This window comes from Lepisma saccharinum, chromosome 21 (assembly GCF_977018435.1).
Source record: "Lepisma saccharinum chromosome 21, izLepSacc3.1, whole genome shotgun sequence".
Lineage (NCBI taxonomy): Eukaryota > Metazoa > Arthropoda > Insecta > Zygentoma > Lepismatidae > Lepisma > Lepisma saccharinum.
In genome coordinates, this window is record NC_139249.1 from 53738896 (window position 1) to 53751004 (window position 12109).

At 36.4% G+C, this 12109-nt stretch overlaps 1 protein-coding gene across 1 annotated transcript; it reads left to right on the forward strand.

Annotated features, from left to right (window-relative positions):
- Positions 1-1881: 1881 nt before the first annotated feature.
- On the forward strand, positions 1882-10673 carry LOC146004196 (uncharacterized). Its single transcript, XM_083142866.1, has 4 exons — positions 1882-1967; positions 4649-4846; positions 8138-8300; positions 10611-10673. The coding sequence occupies exons 1-4, from the start codon at positions 1882-1884 to the stop codon at positions 10671-10673; spliced, it is 510 nt and encodes a 169-aa protein (XP_082998992.1).
- Positions 10674-12109: the final 1436 nt, after the last annotated feature.

Here is a 12109-nt window from a genome sequence, read left to right on the forward strand (position 1 = left end):
GAAAACGACCGATATTATTGTGGAATCCATAGTTTTCGGGGTCGATAAGATGAATAGTCACACTCCCAATGTCGTCCAACTTGATTCGTTAAATAAACCGTAGTGAGTAAGTAATTTTTAATTATTCTGATTTGCCAAAAGTGCATTAACATTTTTTGGGTACTTCTACGAAAACGTAGTCATAAAAGCTCGATATGACGTCATCAAGATGGCCGCCAGATCGTTCTATCATGTCCTTACTAGATCAGTATTTTTCAAACTAACTTTCAACCGTCATACCTCCCATCCGCTGCCAAAATCTGCACGCGCCTCCCCTCAATAATAATAATAGATAAATACATGTGATGTGACAATGAAAGATCAACACAAAATGTCTTCATTTGTTTGTTTACTGTTGTCATACACAAGTAATGAAGCTATGTGTATGATTAATGCAGGCGGTGTACAGTTTGTTAATGTTTATAAACTGGTGTCATTTAATTCAGCCATACGGTATTCATGAGATAAAAAGGTAAGAAAAGCTGGATTATGTTAAAAATAGGCATACAGCAATGTTTGGATTTCTTCATTTAATTGTAGAACTATTTGTTCTAAGAATGCACTCAATGTTCGAAAGCAATCCCCAATTATTTCAATTTTAATCTTTCTCTTCCAAAGCTGCAACTTCCTTTTAAAGGCTGCCAACTTGTCTGAAAGGTGCAGGATTCCCTTGTACCTTGAAGATGTACATTCAGAACATTGAGTGTGTAGAAAATATCAGAAAGGTATGGCAATTTCTGTAAGAAGACATAATCAAAGAAAATTTCAGCATTGGCGTGGTTTTCTTCTACACTGTGCGAGTGCAGTTCCTGTCTCAGTTAAACAACACAGGAGATGACTGCCGATGGATGAGTTGCAATGGTACACATGAAAAAAAAAATGATGTAAACTTTCCTGGCGACGAATGATGTAATATCCTGGCAAATATGTAAAAATATGTAACATAAAACTTATGCAAAATCATGTCAGTTGAATAATTCCTTTACATTTTCCTGCGCGAGGTATGCATCTAGAAAGGAATAGAATATGTAATTACATACAAATACGGGCTCTACTCATAAGTGTCTGCACATAGATTCCAAATATTCTTCTTCTTAAGGTATACAGACACTAACCCAGACTTGAAAATATATGTGGATCAGCAATGGGTGTATCCTAAATTGTAGCAAACTTGTGCATCCCTACATGCAGAAATATAAAAACAATACCAAATTAAGGTTTTGATTTGACTCATGTGATACATACACTCACCTCTCTCTCTCTCTCTCTCTCTCTCTCTCTCTCTCTCTCTCTCTCTCTCTCTCTCTCTCTATATATATATATATATATATATATATATATATATATATATATATATATATATATATACACACACACACGCACACACACACCCTACACACATTTTCACGTTCTTAATAACACAAACGTGCAGTTTTGTAATAAATTTTACCTCGTGTTTAACACTACTTACTTCTTCTAATAATGTTACTAGTATTTTTATCATTACTATGTGAAAAGTGGAAACAACTTTGCATTATGGAGCATTTTTTACATTTAGCACATCATTATGATAAATAAGATATAAATTTGGAGAACATGATTTGATACAATTAGTGTTCCGCCCAACGTTTTCTGTTTGCACAATTGACGGAGGAATAATTACGAAGCAGGTGAAACAGGAATAAATAGGTTATAGACATATTTTGTGTTGTTCTCCATTCAGATCACACGCACATATGCATGCACTCCCTATGCGCACCAGATTTGCTATTATAATAATAATACAATTCGTTGGTCTAATTATCACCTTCCTTCCCCATTAGGCAACATCGGGGAAGCAATATGATAGAAGTGTTTGAGGAATTCCTCAGGGAAACATCATTTCATGGCTTGGGCCACACAGCACAAGGGAAACCCTTTTATGAGAGGTATGCATATTGTTTCGATAGCACATCCCTATGTGGTGCATTTGTTAGCATAATACTTTGTGAAGTTTTGGAATCTGGGCAATAATTTTCCTTCTAATGCAATTGAGATAATTTTCTAATATTCCAGTTGGTTACATAATGGTTTATAGTTTAAAAAGAAGTAAATTAAAAAGATGGAAAGTGCTCCCCTCTGCTTCGCACCACGTCATGAAGGCATATAGGGGGTGTGGAAATAGGGCCCCACACTTTCTTGATCACAGTCGAAGGTGGGGGTGATGTGATCAGTACCAGGCCCCTAGCCGCCTTTACGCCCCAGAGTTTCCTCCAGATTCCCACTTTAAAGGATGCTGGGTGGGCGCCTGAGCTACTTGAACAGGTAGAAAATATCCCGGTTCTCCCCCGCCGGGATCGAACCTGGGTCTCTAGCATGGCAGTCACACACCATAACGACTGAGCTACCGTGGCTTGCTCATTCACAGTTTCAAAACTGGAAATCATTCTTGATACTATCTTCTAGATTTTACATAATAATATTTGCTTTATAAACACCAATACTTCATAATATGTGCACTGCTATATCGCTCTTGCCTACGTCAGACTTACATATGAACAGGGGTTTGTAAAAAATCTGAAGTTAGTTCTTTGTTCATTATGATCACATGCTTGACGAGTCCCAGAACACGTTTTCAACTAATTGTTCGAAAATACTTTGTTCCCTTTGTCATTTCCTTCATATAGCACCATGCCATTAAGGCACATTTAGGGGATATGGAGGTAGGACTCCACGCATTCTCGATATCTGCGATTTTGGAGGTGATGTGGTCAGAACCGCCCTCCAGCTGCATTTACTATAAGTCCTCCCATTAACCCTGAATTGATACATTTATTGAAATTTCTCCTCCTCCGTTTTTTTTGCAGAGGAAATTCTAGACTGAGCAAGGACAGGTCACTTGTATTATTATGTAGAGCTTGTATATACAGCGAGATTGTTATAGTAATTGATCAGATAACTACAAGGGAAAGAGACAAAATCTAGGGGACTGAACATAACCTACACAAACCTAACCTAATCGTTCTTAAATCTCGAGGAAACAAGAGGAAAGTAATGAACAAGAGAATTGACAAAAGAATGTGAACAAACATTAAGAATCCAACAACAATGGGGCTTACTAAAAAAAAATAAGAAGACACTGGAAGAGTAAATCTGACTCAGTTCATGGCACACTAACATTGTTTTGTAAATTTGGTTGCATCTGAAATATATCAAAATTAAAGAATTGATTGAAATTATTCATTTTCTGTTCTGTCAGAACAGAGTAAATCAAACAGGTTTATCACTCGTGTCCCCTTTTTCACTACCTAAAAATTTGCAAAATCTCAGCCGAACAGGAATCGGTATAAAAACTATTCGACTGTCTACAACTTAACAGTCCACTTTTTGAAAGATATCAGACAACCACAATTCATTAGAATTTATTCACATAATTCACTATGCTGGTTGTTCCTGAGAAATGTTCCTTTTTCATTTGTCAAAAATCTACGAAATAATAAGTCACTTTCGAATGAGATATTTTTAAAATTTATAAATTAAATAATAATTCATGTAACTAGGATCGTAAAATTTGTTGAGTGTAAAACAAAACGGTATATAAACTTAACTGGACATTAGACCCATTACTAAATTGTCTACAATGCCCGCTAATAGGCGATAATTATCACTAAAAATTCATATGTTAACATCAGGGTAAATAAAAATCATGATTTTAATTAAAGAAATCATTTTTTATGATTTTTTCTTTAAATCGGATTGTTTTTACTTAAATCGATTTTTTTTAAAAAAAGAGCACTCTTAAAATTGCTGGTATGGTTTTGGCACTATAACTACCTAGGTATAGATATAATTTTTTTTATATAGAAAGGCTTTTTCAAGTGAACAGCTCTGTAAAATATTTCAACAGTTTGATTAAAGCAAATTAAGAAAAAATATGTAAACATACATTTTTCTGTTTCTAATGCTATATACATGAACCTACTATAGAAATGTTTGTTGAGTGTATTAATGAAATTATAATACATAATTTCACTAACTTTTCATCCAGTGAAATTTAAAAAAAAAGAAACATTCTGAATGTACTGTATATTGTAACTTAAAATATTTTTTAAAGTCTTTGTAGCTGAATTTTGGCAATATTTAATGATAGTTTACAAAATATCAGCTGCCATATTTAGTTACAGTTTAATGATAATAACACTATTTACCTTTTGACATGATTAGTATTTTGTATATTTTTTCTACACAAAATGTTTGCTACTTTTGCCTACAGAAATAATTGAATTAAAATTAAGAGATTTAAGTGTGTTTATAGTTTACATATTACATTTCCTTTCGTATAACCTTTACCTCATCAGTACATATATTTTTTTCTTTCTTTCTTATAGCTTAATAAACACCAATAAATGATTACGAAATTATTGTATTTTTACCAAAAGTGATTGCGATATCTACAAAATCCTCATGTACATAATTCTCTATTTTTTAATGTGGTTTAAATCAGTATTTTTTTAAAAAAAATCACCTGATTTAAGTTTTGACAGAAATTACGATTTAAATCAACCTGATTTAAATCAATCCACTTTGGTGGATTTAAAAGGGATTCAGCTCTAGTTGTAAAATCCTTTAGGTTATTCTGGTTGGCAGCCTTCCTACTGTCAGCCCTGATGTGCACGGTGGTAATATCAGACGCATGGCGCAAGTATGCAAACGACCCTACATACATAAGCGTGGAGAAACTCCCTGTAGATGCAAAGATTCCCACCATGAGTGCCACTGCTTGTCAAACAGATCCTGATGACAAGCGTTTCATGAGATTCATATCAAGGTACGTAATAATGCGTATCTTTTCTCACTTATACGTTTACAGACTCTCTGAATAGTCACAGCCATTATTATAGTTCAATATATTTCACAAGCTTCTAGATCAATTAAAATATACGTATTGATAGCCACATTGTGATAGTTATGATTCTACACACTCATACATGCATTATATTTATTGTAGCGAGACCCTTGATTTTCGGGTTTCCAATTCTTCAATTTCACACACTGCTACTTCCCTCCTGTTTCTTCTGCAACGGTTATAGTAATGTTGAGGTTGTTTGGCTGAAACTGTTGTTACCAATTTTTGAAAAATTCAAAAGATACCATCTTTACATTCAAAATTAGATATCCAATATTCTTCATCTAATAGATATTTACATATGGATTCTGAATATCAATTAGTCACATCTAATACCCCAACCTTATTTCAGACCACAGTGGATTTCAGAGGACAGTGGAATGACACCATGGGAGCTGTCTATGTATTAGGTGACTTTAATGGTAGAGTTGGAAACAACATAGAAGGAATGGAAGGGCTGCTAGGAAAATACGGCGTGACGCACCAGAATAATAATGGGAGAAGATTACCAGATATGTGTGCAGGAAATGATTTTGTAATTACGAACACAAAGTTCCCACATAAAGAAACACATAGATATACAAGAGAAGTCCCCAGCCGAAAGGAAAAATCTATTATTGACTACATATTGACACAGAGGAAACAGTGGAGATTTATCTTAGATGCAAGAGCATATAGAGGTTACGAGATTGGAAGTGACCACTATTTAGTAATTATGCAGTTACATGTTAATATCAAGACCAAGGACCCTGGGGATAACAAAAGGAAACCTAAAGAAAGAATAAAGGTATATAAATTGAGAGAGGAGGAAAGACAAAAAGATTATCAAGAACCTGTGAAACAAAGGGTGGAAACATTGGATTGGCCCACTATGAGAGAAGATAAACTGGAAGAAATATGGAGTTTATATAAAGAGGCAATCTTAGGAGCGACGGCCGAAATCTGCGGAAAATCCAGCGGAAAGCAACAACAGAGAAGAACAGCATGGTGGACGGAAGAGATAAAAGAAATGGTAAAGGAAAAGAAGCAACGGTGGAAAAAATACGTACTCACAAAACATTTAAGTGACTATGAAGCTTATAAACATCAAAGATTAGTAGTGAAGAATATAGTGAAAGATGCAAAACAACAGTCATGGGAAAAATTTGGGGAGGCAATGGAAGGAAACCTACAAAATAACCAAAAGCTGTTCTACAAAGTACTAAAATCGATGCGAACAGAGAAGCAATGTCCTCTTAAGTTCATAAAAGACAAAAGTGGTAACCTCCTCCGATGTGAAAATGACATTATGGAGAGGTGGAAAGAATATTTCCAAGAATTGCTTGGAGGAAGTATGGAGATTGGAGAAAAGGAGAAAGATCAGACTGAGGAAGAAAAACAGCAACACCAAGAGGAGGGAGAAACTGAAGAAGAAATAACTATGGAGGAGCTAAAAAGAGCACTAAAGAAAATGAAACTAGGCAAAGCTGCAGGACATGACCAGATAGCACCTGAGATGCTTAAATTCATGGGCAAAAGTGGTCAAGACATACTACTTAAGATTATTAATCTCATTTGGAAAGCAAAGAAGATACCAGCTGAATGGGAGTGTAGTGTCATTGTGCCAATATTAAAAAAAGGAGACAATAGAGACTGCAAAAACCATCGTGGGATATCGTTATTGAATGTGCCGGGGAAAGTATATGCGAGGATACTAGAAGATAGAATAAGGCAAGTGGTAGAGCCACAGTTAGATGAGGCACACTACGGATTCCGACCAGGAAGAAGCACACAAGACCTCATATTTACCATCAGACAGATCAGTGAAAAACTGATAAGATATGGAAAGAGGCACATATGGCTTTCATAGATCTAGAGAAAGCCTTCGACAACATTCCGAGGGATGAGATATGGAAAATACTAAAACAAAGAAATGTCAGCAATAAATTAATTACAGCAACGCAGAGTCTGTATAAGAAATGTAGAAATTATGTCCGCACCTGCAATGCAGAGTCTCAAGAGTTTGAGACTATAGTAGGGCTTAAACAAGGATGTATCCTTAGCCTACTCCTCTTTATTACCTTAATGGATGATGTTATTAAATCATGCAATGGGAAGGTACAGAAATTCAAGCTGGGGTATAGGTTTTTAAAACCAATATATATAAACCATTGTGCCTTCGCCGATGACATACTAACATTGGGAGATTCTTAAAGAAATTTACAAAAGAACGTGAGAATTTGGGAAAAAGAGTTAAAAAAGAGGGGCATGAAGTTAAATGATAAAAAGACTCAGACCATGATGATGGCACGACAGCCAAATATACATCAGATTGCTTTGAATAATGTAACGACATTAGAACAGACTACAGATTTTAAATACCTCGGGGTTATAGTCCAACAAGATGGCAGAATAGATGGTGAAATTATAGCTCGATCCCAAGCCTCAGGGAGACTCTTTAATGCGCTAAAGAGAAATTTCCTAAATAATCCATTAGTGACCAAAACTACGAAAATCCGTGTGTATAAAGTGATATATTTACCTACATTACTTTATGGTAGTGAAACCTGGACATTGACAAATAAACATAGGAGTAAAATACAGGCTTCAGAAATGAGATTTCTCCGTAAAATAGAAGGGAAAACAAGAAGAGACAAAATTTGGAATCAGACCATTAGAGCTAACCTGGGCGTATCACCAGTGCTTGAGAGAATCGAACAGAACCAGTTACGATGGTTTGGACTCATACAAAGAATGGAAGACTGCAGAATAGCTAAACAAGCTTTGAATGCTAAGATGCAAGGAGCAAGACCACGCGGGAAACCCAGAAGAACATGGGAAGAAGATGTGAAGGCAGCTGTAGAGGCTAGAGGAGGAGAGTGGAGGAGAGCAAAGGAGCTGGCCCGAGACAGAATCCGATGGAAGACCCTCTGGGAAACCTCAAAACCGCACGGTAGAAGAGGATCGACTAAGTAAGTAAGTAAGTATTTCAGACCTTCTGTTATTTTTACTTTTCTGATTTCAAATTACTATATTTCGGAAACATATTTTACCATGTGGGTATTGTTATAACAAAACTGCAAGCAGAAACTTGGATGTGTCTTACTTGAATTGATTCTGAAGATGAATTATTCTAATAATTTTACACAATGAATTTCTATAAACACGATACATGTCACAAAAATGTATGAGAATTGTTCACTTCATCAATAAATTAACGTTCTTACATTTCAGAACATGGGAAAATACATCACATTTTGAAAAATTACAATTTATGGAGTACATGAAGGATCTATTCAGATTTTCATATTTCGGTCTAGAAATATATGAAAAATATTCAAGTAACTCTGGCATAGAAAAATTTGATGTGGAAAAACTACACATATTGCAGGAAGAGGTAGGCAATATGTTAAATCTGATAAAAAATAAGAAATATTTTTTCTACCAAATGTGATAATCGTTATACACCATGAAAGTGATTGGCTTAATTTTCTAAAAATACTGGTGTCCAGTCGTTTCCGAGCTACAGCTTTTCACAACACATGGTAACCGGAATGTCTTTATCTCGCACAGGTGGTTTATGACACTGAGTTCTTCACAGCAGCCGTGTCAAACTCAATTCGTGAGTAGGGCCGCATAACGATAATGTCAAAACTCTCCGGACCACACATCTGAAACCCCAACCGCTTGAAGTCCAGAACTAAGCGGTTTGACCCTAACGGGGAAGGGGGATTCCAGTGATTATTATAGCAGCATCAATATGTAAATTATATATAGACCCCACAACCACTTGCCATAAATTAGCAACCGCAGAGGGGGTGCTAAAACCAGAAGGAGGAAAACGCTTAATCTTCCCTCACATACCACTCTGATCTGTTTGATTACACGATAACGTGTGTGTGTAATTGTTGTGAAAATCATTTTATTTAATATCCTTGCCTGTTTTATTGAAATAAAATCAAACAAATATTTTCTCATGATGTAGTATTTTACATGTTAGTTTCGAGTATAAATTGGTTACAATTGTACAAAAATGTTTCTCAAGAAACTCTTTGTGAGCAATTATAGTTTTGTTTCCCATAGATTTGACACTTTTTTTTTTTTGGAAACTAGCTTTTAAAAAGTTTGCAATAAGTTTTTTTGTGAGCATGAAACTCTTAATGCAGACAACACATGTGTGTCAGTCATTCTTGATTGCTCGGCTTTTCTATTAATCTTCATTATGGAAAACAACTTTTCACCAAGGCAAGTGCAACTAAGATTAATAAAAGTTCTGCAACAAAATAGCTTATTCGAGGATACTGCTATGTGAGATACGAGAAAAATCAAGGAAAGCCCACCTCGTGATATTTCTCTTTTAATATGAGTTGCACTGTAATTCAATAAGTTCCATTTGAAGGTCAGGACTTGTACGCGCAGCATCAAAAGAAAACGAAGGAGAGCAGTGAACAAGAATATTGCCCTTCGCACCCTCTGAAGTCTTGAAACCTATTTCCAAATTCGTCACGTGGTATTTTTACTATGGACAAATATTCCTGGTATTCCTGAGAAGTTGGGAAGGACAAATTATAACTTTTGAAGATACGGAAGACTGTAACTTTGCAAAATATCCTCAACTTCCTTCAAAATATTAGCTCTTGTGTCACGGAGAGAAATGATTCAAGTAGTTTTACCGTCATATTGAGATGAGAATCGCATCCACGAATGAAGAGAGCTAACTGAACTACCTCACAGACGTCCGTACTTTTACATATTGTGAGCGAGAAGGCAACAAAACGAACAATTTTCGCTTTCAATTGTTCGTTGAATAAGTCATCAATCATCTCCTCAACTGTATTTATGATTTCTTAAATATTTTTTCATTAGCGTCGTTTTTCTGCCTCGTTTGCCTAATAGCGACGATGAGGATGAGTGATGATATGATGAAATTTATGAAGGGACATATACAAAAAACACCCATGCTCAGGCGAGAACTCGAACCCACGACCTCTGGTGTCGTAACGTCACAGAGGTTGGGAAATTTATTTCGTGATAAAGATATACTGAATGAATTAACTTTATCAGGGTACAACATTTCTACGCATTTCACTATTCACATCACAACAAAAGTAAGCATTTCACTTTAAAAAATCTACTTTCCTCTTCTGTAGTTTTTTTTACTCCCACAAGATTTTCCAGAATCTTACTTTTCTTTAAGATAAACCCTTGAAAATCAAGAAACAGACTCATAGGCGACAAAGTATGCACGCTGCCCTCACCCAGCTGGGAAGATATTTTTGCACTTCAGAAGTAAACTGTCAATCAGCTTGCTTAGATTTATGCTTCATTTTAATTGAATGTATACCTGTGTAGGGAAAAAAATGGTCAATGTGGTGAAGTTTGGATGAGTCTGGTCTTGTTTCACGAGAACAGAGAAAACGGGATAATTACAAATGTATAGATAGAATTTCAAGCATGAAGTGTAAGTGAAGCCAAGGGATGCTGGGGCCGCATGCGGCCCGCGGGTAACGAGTTTACGGCTGCTTCATAGTAATCAGTATCCTGAGATTCAAATACATTACATGCACGATGGCGCTCTCGTACACTTTAGTCTCCTTGCTAGCAGATTTCTGCATCAAAGGTACCCTGATCGGGGACCGGTAGAAGTAGACCAATTGCCTCGACTCCATGCTTACCTAATTTAATCCCTTTGGATTTCTACCGGTAGGGTCATTTAAAAGCACTTGTATATTCGTCTCCGGTGGCAGATGTGGACAGTCTCCACATTTGAATTAATATGGTAGGAAACACGCCAAAAATTTGGGAGCCTGTCCGCTGGGTCATGTGACGTCGATGTGCAGGTGGTGGACATTTTGAACATCTCCTCTAGGGTACTGGGAAGAACTCGGTGTCATGTACCACCTGTGGGAGATAAAGACATTCCGGTTTGCTCTTTTTGTGAAAGCCTACTGTATAAATTAGAAACAATGCATTTCCGGCCCTATGTTTACATAAACCATTTTCAATGTTTACACGTAAGGAACACATTCCTGAAGTTATGCTGCTTATTTTTTGGTCATTCTGTGTTTATCAAAATATGAGTCCGTGTGACTGTGAGCATGTGTGTGTCAGAAAATATACATTGAAAACCATGCAACTGAAAAAACATTGCAATAATGTAGCATACCTCCTATACCTGTTAATTCAAAAGACTGTGCAGAAATTTGAGGTGCAGGGCCCCCAGCATTGTGCTTCTGAAATTTTTTATCAGAACAGAAATTCCACAGTTAGTGAGGTTTATATATATATATAAAAAAAAACGATTTGCGAAACAGAAATCTGGTTCCCAGTAACCATGTGACGACGTCTGCGATAATAAGCAGTGTAGTATTGTCTCCGCAGGAGAGGCCCGGGTAACTTGTCATATGTGTTTACTCCGAAATGCAGAATTAACATACTTGCTCCGAAGAAAGCAATCGATAGGAAAATATCCCTCATCTCATACCGTTATAGCTACGCAGTTTTGTCGTAAACGTAGTGTAGTGAGATCAAGTTGATCAACCAGTACATTCCTTATTGCTACACAATCAACATCAAACTTGACCTTTTACAGCTAATATTAGTTTTGCACGTGATATTTAAAATGTAACTTCTCATTAAATATTCTCAAGGAGGCCCCAAGCCTTTTGAGATTGAAATAAGAGGTGAATTGAATTTCCCACATTGTCTACACCTGTTACGTTTTACTTCAAAGGGGTCCAAAAACTCAGTAGGAGGTGGGGCCCAGGGGCAATTATCCCTTTGCCTTGAGGATCATTATCCCCTTCTCTGCCACACAGGGTATACAGCATATGAGTTAAATGTATTCATTATTTTGCGTAATTTTGTCAAGTTCATTTTTCTTATGTATTGAAATTTTGTGGACATTTCTGTCGAACTAGTTCTTCTTTCCAGTGTATTACGAGTTTGTGATCTGCGGTGTTCGAAGTGAAAATTCCTAGCTGCGGATTTCCTTGTTCGAGTTTGGGGATAAAAGGAAGGATCCTTGTATGGATCAACTTGAAGACGATGCAGTACACTTTATCCCTAATATCTCTGGAGCAGGCGAACGAAAACAAATATCTGCTCAATTAGTGGCACGAGACGGCTTCACCATCGCCAATGAACACGTGAGAGGAACTGGATTGCGTGGAGAGGAGGGGGGACGACTTCAGTTATCAGCCATTG

Excerpts from the sequence above, each read along its gene's own strand:
- LOC146004196 (XM_083142866.1), top strand. The coding sequence starts at position 1,882 with ATGATAGAAGTGTTTGAGGAATTCCTCAGGGAAACATCATTTCATGGC. Across the intron at positions 1,968-4,648 it reads GGGAAACCCTTTTATGAGAG|GTTATTCTGGTTGGCAGCCT; the intron begins GTATGCATATTG and ends AAAATCCTTTAG. Across the intron at positions 8,301-10,610 it reads TACACATATTGCAGGAAGAG|GGTCATTTAAAAGCACTTGT; the intron begins GTAGGCAATATG and ends TTCTACCGGTAG.